The 17494-nt window shown below is 49.9% G+C and overlaps 1 protein-coding gene across 20 annotated transcripts in view; it reads left to right on the top strand.

Annotated features, from left to right (window-relative positions):
• The window catches only part of ARHGAP32 (Rho GTPase activating protein 32), a 233977-nt gene that overhangs the window by 179229 nt on the left and 37254 nt on the right, over positions 1 to 17494 (top strand). For 17 of the 20 annotated variants that reach the window (XM_068994507.1, XM_068994508.1, XM_068994502.1 and 14 more), the window contains one exon: positions 16895 to 17044. In XM_068994507.1, coding sequence (XP_068850608.1) covers positions 16895 to 17044 — 150 coding nt within the window. Of the gene's footprint in view, positions 1 to 4235; positions 4353 to 5701; positions 5782 to 16640; positions 16785 to 16894; positions 17045 to 17494 lie in introns of those variants that run through there. The other 3 variants (XM_068994517.1, XM_068994516.1, XM_068994515.1) reach the window with 3 other exon arrangements.

Genomic DNA, 17494 nt, shown 5'->3' with positions numbered 1-17494 from the left:
TTTGGATGTTCCTCTAGACCTGCATGAAAATCCACCTGAGGAGTGTCCATAATGTACCATGGTAAGAGTTGCAGGTACACAGGATGGCAGGGAATTGTGGTTTTGGGAGTTCTTCACCAAACTGGAATGAGCAGTGGATTTAAAAGGAGCAGTTTTAGAGTTAAAAAGTGTCAGATATTCTTTCTGCACCCTCTGCCTATGGGGACATGTTTTTATTTGTAACTTGTTTTTGCCTTTTGCCTTCAGTGGCAAATCTGAAACACTTTTCCTGTCTACCTAGACAAAATCTCTAAACCTTGGCTAACTCCAAGGTGAGAGACGAGCAGAAATTGTACTTCACGAAGTTCCTGAGGATGCAGAGCATTAGGGAGTCAATGTATTTTTTCTTCCTCTGTAATCCTTTAATCCTTGAACAGTGCAGGTGCTTCTGACAGTGGCACTGAGACCCAGGAGTGCACTTTGCAGTGCTTTATGAACACCCCTGGCTGTTCCTTACCCCCACACTGAGGAGTTTTAGGTGATGGTGATGCAGTATTTGCAGTGAGAACAAATCCATGTTTCTGTGACATTTCCTGGGTGCTATGGAAACTGTCTGGGTGGTTCTCAGGAAGTTGTGAGTAAGATGGTTGACATTTTCTTCAAGAGGCCTGGATTTGAAAGCCTGGAGTGGAAGAGCAGGATTTGGGGATTAGTGCTGTGTCTGGAGGGCCCAGGGGAAGCTGGGGCAGGGGCGGAGCAGCAGGAGCAGGGCAGGAGATCCATCCTTTGGAGAGAAGCTGGACTGAAACAAAAGGGACCTGCAGGCTCAGGGACCCAGGGGCAAGAGGAAGGTGCCCTTTGGTTCTGCTGTTTCATTCACATCTTTTTTTTATTTTGTAGCTGAACTCAAATAGAGCTTTCTGATCTATGAAAGCCCTGCTTGAGCCCTCCCAGCCCGGAGGGGAGGGATCCTGTGTCCCCTCAGAATGTGCCATGAGTGCAAAGCCAGTGGTCCCAGAACAGCTGGTGGACACCAGTGTTGTCCTGTGGGACCATCAGGTGCAGGCTGAGCCTGGGGATGCTCTGGGGACCTTCTGCCTTCTCTGAACAATCCCAGTAAGGCACAGGTGGAGGTGTCAGTGAATGAGCCCCCAAGCATTCAGGTTTTCCCATGGAATAGCTGAGTCTCCTGGAAGTATGGAAAAGATCCCACACAGAGCTGGCATAAAAAAACCCCATCCCTGCCCACCACAACCCCCTGTCAGGGTCCAGGCTCCTGGCCTAGGAGCCCTTCAGTAGCTTTGGGGAGCAAGGGGAGCAGCAGAGCTCTGCCAGTTGAGGAGCATCCTCTGCTCCATCCCAGCATATGCTGCATCCCCACGGGGAGGCACTGCTGGTGTAATTACAGCGCTGGAAATCAGCCTCCAGGCACAGGGAAATGCCTGAACACCGGTAGAGGGAAGAGCCAGATTAATTCCTGTGTTCCCTACAGTGCAGTTTCTCCTTGTGTGTGGTCACCAAGGTTTTGGGAAGAAGCTGAGCCCATAAACAGCAGCTTCAGGCATCTCACATTCTGACAGGTAATTTTGTGGTGAGCCGTGGCCATGTTTCCTGGGGAATTTTAATTGGAAAATAAAAGGAAGAAGCGTGGTGTGTGGATCTGTGCACAGTCTGTACACATCAGTTCATGAATAATTACAGAGCTCTGTGTTCTGTGCAGGTAAGAAAGAGCTGTGTTAAAGTTTGTTATGGGAACATTCCCGGTGTTGGAGAGGCTGGATCCCTCCGAATAGGCAGAGCAGTGTGAAGCACAGCAGTGAAACTTGGCTGAGTGCAGGGTGTTGGAAGCACCAGTGTGCTTTAATGAGGCCACTTTCCTTTTCACTTGTTCTGTGCTGCTTTCTCACTCTGCCTGCTCTCCACTTACTCAGGTTGGGGGGGGTGTTATTTTTAAACAGGATGTTTTTTCCTTTCTCACAAGCTCTGTCAAAATGGGACTTAACTCTAATAATAGTTGGCTTGAGCAAAACTCTGCAGTTATGCTAAAAGCTCTGAAATCATGGCAAGAGGGAGTTTGTTCTGCTCTGCTTTTCCTCCTCTTTTCTCCTGAATAATTTTGTATATTAGTGTGGGAGCCAGATTGCAACTTCAAAATACTTCAGGGCAGCTTTAACCATAGATGATGGCACAAAGCTCTGATCTGTTCCTGGCCTATGGATTTATCAAGGATTGTGCCAGTGCACAGCTCAACTCTCCCATTAAAGCATGATCCTGGGAAGTTCACAAAGGCTGAGCAGCTACACCACCACCTCTCTGTGCATAAAGACTTCATAAATGGAATAGTTGGAATATTTTTCTTGCAGGCCATGGCAGACCATGGCTCCATCAACCAAAAGCTCAGTCACCACATGGTACCACTGTGCCCAGAGCAGCTGTGGCTGCCCCAGGATCCCTGCAAGTGTCCAAGGCCAGTTTGGATGGGGCTTGGAGCAGCCTGGGACAGTGGAAGGTGTCCCTTTCCATGGCAGGGGTGGCACTGGATGAGCCTTAGGGTCTTTTCCAACCCATTCTGGGATTTGATGATTCCATACTCTGTGACATGAGATACCTGGATGTCAAACCTGGTTGCTGTCAGCTTTGAATCAAATCCAGTCATTTTAAGGCATTCCATGCCATGATGTGCTGCTCTGTTGTTTTTTTTTTTTTAATGCCCCAGTCTGCTTTCATCTATAGTTTCTCAGCAATACCCCTTATTTTTAAAGGGGGTTTTGTTTGTTTGTGTTGTGTGTGTGTGTGTGTTTTGGGAGCAGCTGACTGCAGGATAAATCCAGCTTAGTAAGAAGCAGCATTGGAAAATCCTGCCTGTCCAACTCCTAATGATGGCTTGAACCTCCTTCAGTGGTCACATTTGCAAAACCAGAAAGTGGAAGAAGCTACAGGCTGCACTAATAACATTCTTTGGGTTGCTTTGCTTTCCCAATTCTTCTGCCTGAAATAAGTTTTGGAGGATAGGGTGGACTTCAGGATTGAATTTGTAACAGGCACATGGATGGCCCTTTTTTCTGTGGTTTCAAATGCTTGGGCTTCTTTGCTGGGTTTAAAAGATACTCATTATCTGCCTCCACCGCTCCATGGCAAGCTGACCAACTCCTTAGCAGTGAGGAATGCATCTCTTTCACTTGAATTATAATAATAATAATAGCTTAAAATTGTCTGGCAAAAGAAATTAGAACAGAAAATGAGACTCATGTGATTATTATTTCCAACCAAATATTCAGAAGCAGCAAGAAGACATCGCAGTGCTGTTCAGTGCAGTGGAGAGCAGAGACCTCTGTGCAGGTGCAGAAGGTCCCAGGTGCAGAAGAACCACATCTTGGTTGCTCAGGTTTCATTCCTAAAAGAAAGGCAGCTTCTAAGAAGGATTAAGGATTTTCCTTTACAGGAAAAAAAACGCAGAAGATGTGTCATTGTACACCAGGTAGTAAAATACCTCCTGAGAGCACTAATTGGAAAGGTAAAACCCAAGCCTGAAGCTGAGGCAGCTCTGTGTTATTGAGGATGCAGCTGTTACATTCCTGCCCTGATTAGCAAAAACAGGACTGGGCAACCCCTGGCCTTAGTTTGGGCACCAGCAAAGGGTGTGAATGGAGCAGTTGGTCACAGTGGGGTCACCAGCCTTGAAGGAGTCTTCCTAGCCAAGCCTGGCCTACAGTAAAAAGAAAAAAAATTATATAGGGAGCATACAACACCACATCCTGGCAGCTTTGGGCAGCTCAGTGTTATTGCTCTGAAGCCCTGGATGCTGCTTGGAATTGTATGTGCATTTTGCATGTTAAGTAGGAATAGCATTGCTTCTGCTGTATGCGTCTGTGCTGGGATTTCCCCAGCTTTGATCAATGGGTTTGATGGGAGGAACGTTCCCAGAATGGTGAGCTGGTACCAGGGAGAAGGGTTTGTACTTGGAATTATTCAGAGAGAAATGGATTTAGGAGTCGTGCTTGGCTGCTGAGGTAAACCCTGGTGTAATAGTGTGCTCACTGTCCAGGCCAAACAAGTCCAGCAGTAAATACCAAGTGTAAGGAGTAGCTGAGAACAGGATTATCGGGGGATGTGAGTCAGCAAATGATTTTGAAAATCGCGTGGAGGAGAAAGAAATGAGTTTTCCCCTCCTGCTCATCAAGATGTCTGCAGATAGAGAGGCAAATTCCTCCTTAATCCTTCTGACCCTGAGGTTGCCCACCTTTAGCTGGCAAGCCCACATTTTAAAGTGGGTGAGAGCAATTACTGGGATTGATGAACTGGTGTTAATGGGAGAGCTCGGGGTCAAACAGCACAACGGCAGAACTTATCCCTCAAACCTGCAATAAATGCAGGTAAGGTCACAGCTTCACTGACACTAGGAAAGCCTTGGCAGAGGCTTCCTGCCCTCCTGGCTCTTGTTCCTGCTCCGGTGCTGGCCGAGGCTGGGCAGGGATGGCAGTGCTGGGATCAGGTCGAGTCCCGGGGTCTCTATGCTGTGCCCTGGGCTGGAGCCCGGCTGGAAATGGGTCACTGGGAAATGATGCTGTCATTTGGCTTTGCTTTCAAACAGCAGCACTCCCGGAGAGTTTTTAATTGGGTTTGTTTTCAGTGATCTGATCAATGCGAACTAGCCCCTCGGACTGGGAGGGGGCATTGTTCCTGTGATTACATTAACGGGGACGCCGTGGGTGCGGTCCCCAGGGTGTGGGGTGCGGTCCCCTGGGCTGTGGGGCCCAGCCTGTGTCCCATCTGGAAGGTGGGACGTGCTTCCATCCGAGCACTCGGGCATGCCCAGTGTCTCTCCCTTCCTTCTGGACATGCTGAGACAGATCTTTAGTGTGGACTCGGGGATTTGCTGCGGGCGCAGTGACTGAGGGACAGGGATGATGGCACAGATGTGCCCCTGAGCTCCGCAGACCCTGCGGGATTGGGCTGTGGCCCTCACCACAGTGTCCTCTGTAGTTTTTGTAGCATGAAGGAGCAAGGAAGGAGAAAGTGGATACAGGTGAGTGCAGCTTTCCCGGCCCGCGTGTTTTCCTGGAGGTGCTCACAGGCTGAGGGGATGGGCACGGGCCCATCCCGATGGTGGAGGTTACAGAGCAGCCATGGGTTATATGGGGCAAAACCAGTGGTCAGACCTTCACAGAATCCCAGGATGGGTCAGGCTGGAAGGGACCTCAGAAGGTCACCAGGTCCCAGCTCCCCGCCCCAGCAGGGTCATCCCAGAGCACAGGGCACAGGATTGTGTCCGTGGGGGACACTCCACACCCTCTCTGTGGACAATCTGTTCAGTCCTTGGTCACTGCACACGAAGTTTCTCCTCGTGTTCAGGTGGAGCTTTCCGGGCATCTCTTTCTATTGCTGGGCACCACCGAGCACAGCCTGATTCATCTTCTCAGCACCCCCTTTTTAGATTTTTATACCTGGGGTTTTTTTATATTTCCGTTTTAGCCCTCCCCCAGACGAGCAGCCGTGTGTTGCTCCCCATCGCTCCCTGCCCACCCTGCGCCCTTTGCGCGGCCCCGGGAGGGGGACGGGGGGACAGGGGGGTCCCGCGGCGCAGGGGCAGCGCCGGAGCGGCTGCGGGAGCCGGGGAAGGAGGGAGGGAGGGACGGACGGACGGACGGAGGGGGAAGGAAGGAAGGAGCCACCTGCGGAGGAGGAGCCGGGGAGGGGCTTGGCAGAGCCGCAGAGGCTTCGAGCAGCCGGCGCATCCCGCGGATCCCGGCGGAGCCGAGCGCAGTCCGGCGCGGAGCGGGACCCGGCCGGGAGCAGCGCCAGGTGAGGCAGCGATACCCCGGGTTACCCGGCCGGGGCTCGGAGAGGGGCTGGAGGTGTCTGCGCCACTTGTTGCTTAGTAACTTGCCAGGTATTTCATGTGCGTGCGGGGAATGAGTGGCTTTGGATGAGGATTCTTCTTTCCCGGTGGTGCATCAGGAAAGAGGCACTTGGCACATACTTCGCATTAGATATTGGAAAGAAATTCCTCCCTGTGAGGGTGGTGAGGCCCTGGCACAGGTTGTCCGGGGCAGCTGTGGCTGCCCCATCCCTGGCAGTGTCCAAGGCCGGGTGGACAAGGCTTGGAGCACCCTGGGATAGTGGGAGGTGTCCCTGCCCATGGCAGAGGGTGGAACGAGATGGGCTTTTAAGTCCCTGCCAAGCCAAACTATTCCGTTATTTGATGGTACTGACCACCCCCTGGCTGGGCCCAGCGGTGCCGGGCTGTGCTGGGGTGTCCTGCCCAGGACGCTGCCTGGAGCAGAGCTGATCCTACACGGGGGTGATGCTGTCGGGGTGCTCAGATACCTCCCTGCCTGGGGTCATGTTTTCAGACAGGTAGAACATACCTGGTGTCAGTAATTCCTCTCTCATCCCTGGCTGCTGGTTACAGACCTGTGCTTCTGCAGTGGCAGACGATCCTTGGGGATCTGTGCCCGTGGGCAGGTGCCCTGGCTTGGTGACCAAATACCGAGTAAATTTACGTACTTACCCCTCTCCCCCTCCTTGTTAATTGTTTTATTTCTGTTTCCCTCTAACTAATCTCTACCTTGTGGTTTGTATTCCCCCTTGCTCTACACTGGACCCATAGTTGTAAACTGTTTTATTGGATTTGTTCTCGGGTCATGGGTGTGTAGCTGTTAAAGGGAGATTCTTTCATGTCTTGGATGATTTGTGTGAGGATTCCCACCCGGATCCCAGCAGAAGAGGAATTCCAGCCTGCAGGCCCCCTTCACCCCAGCCCTGATCCTGGGGCTGCAGGGCTGGAGTTCAGTGCCTCCCTCTCAGATTTATACCTCCCTCCCAAAGAGGCAGCTGACAGAGGGGAACGTCTGCAATTTAAATTTCAATAGATTTTTGCATATCACTTTATCTTTTTGTCTTCCCTCCCTCCCCAGACTGGCACATTCCTAAGCATTAATATTATTGATGCTGTTGTTAGGAGAAAAGGGGCTTCCTATTTAAAACTGCCAGCCCTTTGTTTGCTGAAGCCCTGGGGCAGGGAATGCACACTCTGGAAAATAAAATTCCCAGGGAGAGACGTTACTGTGATCACAGTAGACACTTTGCAAGTAGCCATGGCTCGTCTGTTCATATTTGTTCAGAAAACCTCCTAAAAGCCATAGCCCATTTTAAGGACTAAATGCCCTGCAGGATCTGATTATTTGTGACACAGAAGACAGAGGAGGCCTTCCCTTCCCTTTCCACTCTTCCCCGACCTCCTTTGTTCTGGGCACCACACAGGCGTGATAAAAGAGGCTCATTTGAAATCAAAGCCCTGCATTGGGAAGTGAAAGGAAAAGAATATAAAGCAGGCAAAACAATACATTATCTGCATTCCTAAGTCTTAAAAAGCAGATTTAATTCACCTCAAATCTCTAAACTATTATGTCCGATTTTCACTTTCAGTGAAGTTTTTTACACTTCTTTAGCTGTGTAAGGAGGATGTATGTGAAAATACAGTTTTTATCCTCTTCTAGCTATTGTATCCTTGTGCTGTGTAAAGTGACTGTAATGTGAATGAAAATCATGGCCGTGGTCTTCAGTATCGTTTATGTTTCCACTCCAGGTGAGTGGAAACTTTACTTCCAAAGGCAGAATCATCTCAGGGCTTAATGCAGGGGTTAATAGCTAAAGTATGAACAGTTCAGGAAGTCGGGGCTGTAAGTGGAAGAACCAGAGCAGTATCAGTCTGAGAAGGATAGGTCACTGCAGTTAGGCAGTAACTGGCCTGGGCTGCAAACACTTGCCCTCAGGCCAGTGAAAATGAGAGAGGCAGTCTTTGGGAAGGGACTGGGAGAGCAGCAGGGATGTTACCTGTCATACTGGAAGTACCACGTACCTCAGGAGAGTCTGTAGCCAAGGACTGGGGCAAAGGCTGTGCCATGGGCATTGGGAACAGCGAGGCAGTGTGCCCGGGCCTCCTCCTGCTTCCAGAGGAATGGCTCATGCCCCTTCCCCATGGAATCAAAAGGGTTTATTCCTTCTCGGTGCCTTCCCAAGGCCTTCGTAAGAGCAAACTCGCTGTGGGATGGGGCTCCATCTGCCAAACTCCTCATTCCTCCACTTGTATTGTTTGTTGATTCCTGTCAGATCCTTTTCCATCGCTCGCCTCCTCCCGCCGGCCCGGGCTGGAGGAGCACGGTGCTGCCGTCGCTCCGGCCATCCCGGCCTGGCTGATGCCACGCTCCTGTTGGAATGGTTGGGGAAGGCTCCGGGCTGCCTGCCTGTGTCCAGGGCGCTTGGTGTGATGCAGGGTTGGCTTGCGTTGCTGTCAAGTTTTTGGAAGCTCTCCTGCAGTGCTGCTGCCACTCGCAGGAATCGCGTGGGCGAGGCTCAGCCGAGCTGCAGCTCCGCGGGGCTGTTGGGAAGCGTTTTAATCAGGGAAGGAGCTGCACAGAGCACGGCTGGGCTGGGAACGAGGCACAGCAAAGGCACTTCGCCTTCAAGAGGCTGTAAGTTTGAGAACAGTCAGTTCTTAACTTCCCTGAGGCTGTGGCCGCTGGAGCCAGGAAAAAAAGTGTTTGGTTTAGATTGTCTTAAAGGGAGGTTGAGGTTCCATATGTATGGATAGCTAGCGGCTCCAGTCAGCTCCAGCAGGGAATGTGTGGCATTGCCATCACCATCTCCCTGTGGATCACATTCCTGATGGTGATGACTGGTGAGTTGGAGAAGCTTCTGGCAGAGATGACCCTGCTCTGGTGTCAAGGTGACATCTTGCCTCTTGAGTGCTCTTCCATTTCTCCCTGATTTGCAGGTGTCTGGGGAGTTATCCAGCACAGGGCCCTGGTTATTGATGTTGATGCTTACCCTGGTCGTCCTGAACGCTACTGCCCCAACTGAGGTTCCAGAAATTCCTTTAACCAATAGCACCCTTCATGGACCACATCAGAACAACCTTTGGGGTTGTCCTGAAATTGGATTTCTTCTCAAACCATGCAAATTGTGTATCAGAGATACCCTCAGGTTACAGCATCACATTCTCTTCAGTGGGACTGTAGGGTTGCACAGAGGCTCATTTTGGTGTCAGATCTCCCATCTTTGGGTGTGGTGTGAGCATTCAAGGTCAAACAACCCTGAGATGCCAAAGTGAATGTGGGTGGGAGGCTGACACCATGTCCCTGATGGGCAGATCTGGTGTTCAGTTCTGCCTGTGACAGTTACCTGAGTCAGAACAGCCTTTCTAAAGGATCCTCAGTCTCCAGGGTAGGCGAGATAAGCAAAAGGACTGCATTAAGCTCTGCTGGAACACAGAGATTTAGCTAGAATGAAAGAGAAAAAAGACATTTAAAGTGTCTCTCTGGATATTTTTTTCCTAGCTCTATGTCTCCCAATTTGCTCCTCTTGTCTCCCAATTTGCTCCTCTTGTCTCCTCTTGCTGGCCCTGTGACCTCCTTGTGTCACCTGAGCTGCTGACCACGCTGCCACGTGTGCTAAATCTCTATCGGTGTGTTTTCAGCTCCCACTCCTTTACCAGTTTGGGCCTCTAATAATTGGTTTCCTTTGCACTACAGCCCCATCCATCATTATTTCCTCCCCCAGTTACCTGTCCCAGCCTGTCCCTGCTGCATCATCACTGGCACTCTGTTAGTCAGCTCTGCTGGTTTTTTTCCCCAATACAATTCAAACTTGGTAACAGAATTAATAGATTGACCTTGCCAGCCCTTGAACCTTTGGAACCTCTCTCATGTCTCCGTTAGCCTTCAGCTACACAGATAACTGATTTGTATCTCCTGGCTGTGTCCCACTGCCCTGGGGCAGGTGTGCTGTCCTTCAGGGATTAATTCGAAGATGTCCCGGGGTCTGTTTGTTCAGGAGGTCAGGTTGTATCGTCTTAGGGCTCCTTTATGGTCTTAGATTCTGGTCAAAGATCAGTCATGTCTTAAAGCTGGAAAATAGCACAGATTTCTTGGTGTAAGACATAGGTGGATAGACTTTTGCATCTGACTAACTTGGTGCTTGTCATTCTTAACAAACACTTATTACAAACACTCAAAAAATTTGGCAGAAGAACAAGGAAAGAGGTTTTGCTGTTGTACATTAGCTCCTGGTTCATGTCTGTGTATTCTCGTGGCCAGAAAGAAACTTCTCCAGGCAGTTCACACTGTGGATGATCCTCGTGCCTGTCATTACAGACAGGTGATTTTAGTTAAATGAAAGTAGCCTCCATGCTGGTAGCTTCTGGATTTGCAGTGTCCTGTCTCTGGCAGAGGAATGACCACGCCCAGATGCTGCAGAAGGTGAAGGAATTGTGTAATTGTGAGTTGCCAGGCTGGTGGATCTCTGGTGCCAGATGTTCCCGTGCTGTCCAAGAGGAGCCAACCTGAGCCAAGGGCTGCTGTTGGCAGGGCTGGGGAATAGTTGGAGTTGTGCTGAGGTCACTGCCCAGACACTGCCCAAAGGATGGCTGCAGGAGCCTGGGCAGATGCAAGAGAGGCAGCTTCCTTATTACCAGGCCTTGTAAATTAACAGCACCAGCTCTTATCAATGACCTACTTTACTCTCCATGTGTGTGGGGCTCTCATGGTAGCTGGAAATCTGTCCTTATCTTCGGCTGATTCTCGTCTTCACAGTTAATTTGAATGGTTTTTTTCAAGTGACACTGAAATGAATCACCTTTAACATATTTCTTCACTTCAGAGCCCAGCCTTAACTGATGGCAGCCTGGCACAAGGGAGATGCTGCAGCATCAGAAAACACACATTTATTTTGCTCTTGTTTATGGCAAATCAGTCAGTACACATTTATGAAAGTTATTGGAGATATTTTTAGACTCTGATATCTGTGGAATTTTAAATTATCTCTTGAAAATCTTTATGCCTGCTGAAGGAGCCCAGTGTAGAGATTAGTGAGGTTATTGCAGTGTTGGTTGGTCCTTCTTCAAACCCAGCATCCTGTTCAAGGACTAAGGGATGGTGCTTGGTGGTGCGTGGTTCCACATTCTGCTTGGGGTTTTTAGGGCTGTGTAAATGAGCTTCCAAAATAGAATGTGCTGTGGCAGGAGGGAAGGAGGAAAATGTCTTGTTGCTAAGGAACATGACAGAGACTGGGAGATGTGACTCAGTTCTTGGCTTGGCATCGCTTCTCCTCGGTGAGATGTGGGTCTGCAGAGCGGGTTTTTCCAAGTGTGAGGGGATGGATATCGGGTATATTGGCTGATGTTTTCAGGAGGGATTGGGATAACTGATGCTGTGTGGGGACCCATCTGACCTCGCTCCACTCCCACCCTTCAGTGTGATCCTGAGTGTGCAGAATCAGGATTGCAGGAAATGTGTGGCAAAACCCCACTTTCTCATCTCCTGATTCCTGGTGCTGCTCTTTCTTCAGAAGAGTCTGTTGCTTCTCCTTCTCTCCCCGCAGCAGTTTAATTTTAGAAGAGAATGGCTCTGGAGGGACTAATAGCCTGGAAAAATTTTTGCCTGGTTTGCTGTAAATCTCCCTTCAGAGAGGATGGATTTCACTTTTGTTTTGTAATGCCTTTCTTTATTACATTCCCACACCTTTTTCCATCTTTGATTTTGTGCCTGCCAGTGCAGTTTGTTTATGGCTGTGGAGCTCTGCAGCCACATGTGTTGTTGTTGCTTTGGTCTGAGAACCAGGCTCCCTTCACAGCGGGGGCCAGCTGGGTGCTGTGACCTGTAAAGTCCCTGGGAAAAACAGAAACAAACAGGCTGCCCGTGTGCTGGGAATGTGGGTCAGCAAACACCCTCCAAGATTTTTCTCTTGGAGTCCGAGTTTGCTAACCCTGCGTCGGGAAATGTGTTGCTGTGACCCTGGGATGGGGATTTTGTCAAACACCAAATACTCATGCTACCAGCAGGGAATGGGACAGGTGCTCTTTGTTTGGAGCAGGGGCTGGTTTTCCCTTGGCAGAGGCTGATGAGGCTGCAGGGAACCGGCAGAGGGCTTGGGAAACGGGCAGGGAGTTTGGGATGGTGTCCTGGAGGAAGCTGCCATTGCTCTGGATGGGGCTTGGAGCAGCCTGGTCTAGTGGAAGGTGTCCCTGCCCATGGCAGGAGTGTGGAACAAGACGAGGTTAAAGGTCCCTTCCAACCCAAACCCCTCTGGGATTCTGTGGTTAGAATCTGCTGCCAGGTCACCATTTGCCTGGATGTCCCCTGACCTTTGGGAAGAGGCAGGATGAGTCAGCTGGGAGATGCTGTCCTGCTGCAGGGTTGGCTGGATTGTGTTTTGTTTTCAAGCCTTTGTCTCACGGGGTTTTTCTTGTTGAGCAGAACAAATCTGGGGACACAGTAAGGCTGTGCTTGTTAAAAGGTTCCTTCCTGTTTGGTCTCCATGATCCAAAGCCAAGGAATCTGAAGGAGCCAGTGCTCTTTGCCATCCTACGTTTCCTTCTGTTGACAGCACCTTGGGCAATTGTAATTAAATGTTGCAGTGGTCTTGGGAAGGATTTTATGGCCAGACATCACCCCTGGAGTTTGGGCTGAGCCACGTGGTGGTGTTGGACCGTGCTGTGAATCCCAAGTAACTTGAATCCCGAACGAATCCATGGAGCACAGGATGGGTCAGGACCAGGGGGAGCAGGTCCGTTCTGAGTTGTCTCACCTGGGCTGGCTCAGCTCTGCCCTAAGAGCATCAGGGGCAGCAGATTATTCCTAATCCAGGTCACAGTGGTGGCTCAGCTCAGCCTCAGGGAACGGTGTGGGGACGCTCAGCAGTGCCACCATGGGCTGAGCTCAGAGGAAGGCTCAGGAGTCCTCAGCGTATCCCAGGGGATCCTTGTGGGCTTCCAGCAGTTCCTGAAGTAACCCAGGAGGGCAAGTTGTGCTGACCAAGAGCATGGAGCTGATGAAGAGCTGAGGGCTGGCACAGCTCTCCAGTAAAGCTGCAGAAAGCATGTCATGAAGGGCCTGAGGCTGAACGAGCCCTGCTTTTAATGAAGTGATGGTTATTTAATAGCTTTTGCCAGTGTCAGGGGGATTTGGGGCCTCACTTGCACTTCCAAAGCTGGTGGTGTAACAACAACAGCACTGCCTGATCCATAAATGTTCCTGGGGGAGGGACTGGGCAGCTTCCCAAAGCCACAATGAACTACCTGGCACAAGGATTCCTTCTCCTTCCCCCCCTTTCACCGTGTAAAGGCTTTGGCCAGCACAGTTATGACAGCAAATTTCTTGCTCCTAATTGACACATTTGTGCCAGCAAAACTTCAGAAGTGGTCCAGACTCAGGTGGGGTTTTTCAGTTGGGTTTCATTTGGGGACTTTCACAGCCAGGCTCTCTCCACTGGATGGAGAATTTCTCTTTACTTCTTCAGGCCAGGATGTTAAGCAAAATCTGCCTTTCTGAGGAAAAGCAGCCCTTGCTCCTTCTAGGAAAGTCTCTGTTTCTTGGTAAACAATGTGTTTTATAGTGGTTAAGTCTGAGGTGGAAAGTAATATGGATAAGTGTTGGAATTTTTGTTTAGTTTGGTTTGGCTTTCAGTTGGTAACTCAGAGCACAGCAACCATTTTAAATTGTCTGTTAGTAATTCTGGTTCCCGAATTTATTTCTATGCACACCTCGTGTGGAGACCCAAGCTGTGAGTGGGTCAGCTCTATTATGTCCCTGCTTTATTAGTGGGGCAGTAATGGTAGGAAAGGGTTAATTCTTTTATCCACGTCTGCTTAGTTTGTAACACTTGTAGATTTGTTTCAGGTCTAAACCCTGTGCCTTGATTCCCTGGTTCTCCTGCAGTCATCAATTCTGGGTGCAGAACAGCTGTTGGTGCTGCTGCTGTCACTGTCACCTGTGGGGCAGAAAAGCTTTGGGATGGGTGTTTTGGAGCAGGAAACATGGATTCTGCAGCATTCCTGGCAGCTTTTGGCATTGGTTATCCAGAGCCTGGATCTGCTGTGCTGCATTCATCTAAACCAGGATGCAGCAGGAAAGAGTCCCTCGGGATGCACTGCTGGTTCGAGGGTTGGTGATGCCAGAGGATGGGGGATCTCACCTTTGCTGCTGCTGCTGCAGGAGGTGGCTCCCACAGCTCAGGAGCAGAGCTCAACCCTCTCAGACACCTACCTGCTTTTGTTCTCCATAATAACCTGTCAGCAGGGAGATGACTGCTTGGATTTTCTTGCTGTTCTCTCCCCCACCCAGCAGAAGCCCGAGTGAATCATTCCTGCATGTGTACAGCCTTCGGAGCTGGGTTCAGCCTCGAAGAGGCTCTGCAGAGCAGGCGGGGATCCGGGGTGAGCAGAGCAGGCTCTGGGTGACCAAGGAGCCGTGCAAATGCTTCCACAGGCTGGGGATGAGGGAATTTCCGGTGGCTGAACCTGCCCTCGCAGAGTCCTTGGCTGCTGCACCACTTCTCTGTGGCAGGGAGTTTGTGGGAGTCTGCTTAATGGTGCAGAAAGCAGGACAATTATTTTAACCTGCACTGAGTGGCTTAAAGGCAGAGCAGATTTATTGTGTTTTAAAAACTCAGGTCATTTTTGTGGTCGGTGATGCCAATACCAAGCCAAGTACATCTTTGGACCATGGAAGTGCATCCATTGCAGGTTTTTTTTCTGGTTTTAGTGCTGAGGTGACACCCAAAAGTCACTTGTTGAACTGCATTAGTAGTAGAATTTCTTCAGGACTAGAATTGGATGCATTTTTCTCCATTTAAAATCCATTCTCTGATGGGCTTGTTTTTCATTGTCAAGCAAGGTACATAGGATACAGAGTGTGAAGTGATTCAGATGAATACACACATATTAATGATTGCTTTTTTTGGATTAGTAGGTGCTCTGTTTGCCTGTTGTAAAAGCATCTGTCTCAGGTCTCTCACCTCCAGTGGTGTCACCACAGCAGCCCAAGGGTGCTAACCTTGGAAATTCCACACTAGTCAGGATGAGACTGTCTCCATTTATCCTTGGGCTGGGCTGATAGGAGGTGATAAATGAGCCCATATTTTCCTGTGATAATGGATACAACCAAACCCCATCCTAACTTTGTTTGGCAGGTCAGCACAATCTGTTCCTTTATTGCGTGCAATTAAAAACCCCATCAAACTGCAAACACTCCTTTAATTAAAGCCCCCACAGCCACAGTTTGTCATGCTCAAGGCTCCTGTGGTTGTTAAATGATTTGGATTTGACTGCCAAGGATGCAGATGTGGGGGTTTGGTGGGGATTTTAGTATTTCGGGTATTCAGGTGGTGCTGAGGATCAGTTTGGTGTTGTGCTGCTAAAGGGACTTTGTGCAGAAGGAGAAATTTGCTTTCCTCACATCAGCACACATTTGTTAAGGTCACTGGAATCAGGTTTATTATATATATAAATACATCAAGTTTATTATATATATATATCAATAGAGGAACCGTGTCAGTGTCTGGTGAAATGGAAGGAGAAATACTCAGCTGTGTGAAGGGATTAAATCCTGAAGCACTGTGTGGTGGAACCACGATCGTGGGACAAGGTTTTCCATGTTCCCTGCTTGAAGAACTCCCCTGAGTGAAGCAGTGCTCATCCATCTCTGCTTTGCTGAGTCCCAGTTTCAGGGCTGCTCTCTGGATTTCACATTTCTTTTGGCAGCAGAGGTGACACTGAAGGGATGGACCTTTGTCCCCAGGGGTCTTCTCTGCTTTGGAAGGTGTTACTCTGCTGCTATTTGATTGCAGCATTTGTGGGATTAATGCAGGTGGAATACACTGTTGTCTTTCCTGCCTGGCATGAGAGGGAGGAGCAGGGGAGGGAGATTGCTGCTGCAGGAGCCTTTTCAACTTCTCGAGCTTCAAAGGCCTCCTCACAAAGCACGGCCCTTTGTACCCAGTGGTTTGTTCCCTTCAGCAGAGCTCCTCTGTTGAATTAAACTGCTTTTAAATCGTGTACACAATGGCACTTTTGTTGGGAAGGCTCCGAGGGCCTCTGGAGGAACACTGACATTCCAGGGCATTGTTCAGCTCCCATTCAACCTGGGCCCGGCCTCTCCTCCCAGGGCCAGGTCGCTGCTGTCATCGACTGCTCTCCTTTGCCTTCCTCTCCACTCCTGAGCAGGTGGTTTTAGCAGAGGGACCAGAGTTTCTCCAGCACAGCCCAGAGAGACGGAGCAGGAGGTTGGAGGGTGGCTCCTGAGCCACATCCTCCTCTCTTTGGAGGCTGCTTGTGTTAATTCTGGAGGGGATAAACTGCATCTCTTCAATCAGCTGCCTTAGTTATCTGTTCAGTGGGCTGGTGGCTGGAGTCCCCATCCCTGGAGGTGTCCAAGGGACACTTGGATGTGGCGCTCAGTGCTCTGGGCAGGGTGACAAGGTGGGGGGATTGGGCACAGCTTGGATTCGATGGTCTTGGAGGGCTTTTCCAACCTCAGTGACTCTGTGGTTCTGTGTTTTTATTTTGTGATGGCTTGAGAAGATCAGGGAATTGCTGAGGCCCTGGAGTGGTGCCTGTGCAGGGGCAGTGAGGCCCTGGTGTGCTGGGAGGGCAGGTGGGGCTCTCAGGGAGCTACACCTGCTCAGCCTCAGGGATTATAGTTAGCCCTTTGTTCTGGAGGAGTCTCAGAGCAGGACGAGGGCCAGTCACAAAGCTTTATTTCTGTGTGTAGGTTACCCACTGATTTACACAGGAGATTACCAGATTTCTCAGCTGAGCCTCATTCCCTTTGCCAGAGATGAAATTGCCCTCCCAGGTGCTGCCCACCATCAGCCCTTCAGGTCACTCCCCCCTGAAGCTGCTCTGCAGAGAAATGTGTCTCTGTGTTAGTCCTTCCATTCCAGCTGGCTCCTGGTGACTCTGCACTAGCCAAGGGTTGGGACAAAAGCCAAGTCTCTGCTTAGTGTTGAACCTTGGAAAATCTGTTCCTGTAAATAATTGATACTAACGTTACTACAGTTCTTACGTGCTCTGTAGAACGAGTTCTGCTCAGTGGCTGCCAGATCTGGAATGAATTGGTTGTTTTGCTGTCTCGTGCAGTGTCAAAGAAGCACGGGAAGCTCATCACCTTCCTCCGGACATTCATGAAGTCGCGCCCAACGAAACAGAAACTGAAACAGCGGGGGATCCTCAAGGAAAGGGTGTTTGGCTGTGACCTGGGGGAGCACCTGCTCAACTCTGGCCATGACGGTAAGAAACAGCCTGCTCTTGGGTTCTTCCTCTGTTGGCAATTTGTCAGGGTGATCGTAGCTGTTCGGGGTTCATGCTGGGGGACAAATGTGTCATAGAGATCCGTGGCTGACAGGGAAACTGAGCCTATTAAGACACAAACATCGTGCTTTGACGTGGGAAGCGTTGTGGTTCCATGTGGGAGCACTGAAGGTGGCTGCAACTCCTGCAGATGGGTTTTCAACCTCTTCACATCTTCAAATAAATATTTTTTTTTGCAGGTGTATAAGCTCTATGTGTATGTCAGCATCAGTGACTGATGAACAGGCATGTTAAACCCCCACATTCTCTAACTCGGTACCTTTGTATGATTCTAGCACAATTTGCAGTGTAAATCCTTCATCTGCCTTTTCCTTGGATTTCACAGAATTTACAGGAATTAACCGGATATTGTGTTTCCTCACAGCTTAC

This window comes from Aphelocoma coerulescens, chromosome 24, assembly GCF_041296385.1.
Source record: "Aphelocoma coerulescens isolate FSJ_1873_10779 chromosome 24, UR_Acoe_1.0, whole genome shotgun sequence".
NCBI classification, from domain to species: Eukaryota; Metazoa; Chordata; class Aves; order Passeriformes; family Corvidae; genus Aphelocoma; species Aphelocoma coerulescens.
The sequence above is the reverse complement of the archived record's forward strand: the minus strand, read 5'-3'. Positions and strand labels throughout refer to the sequence as shown.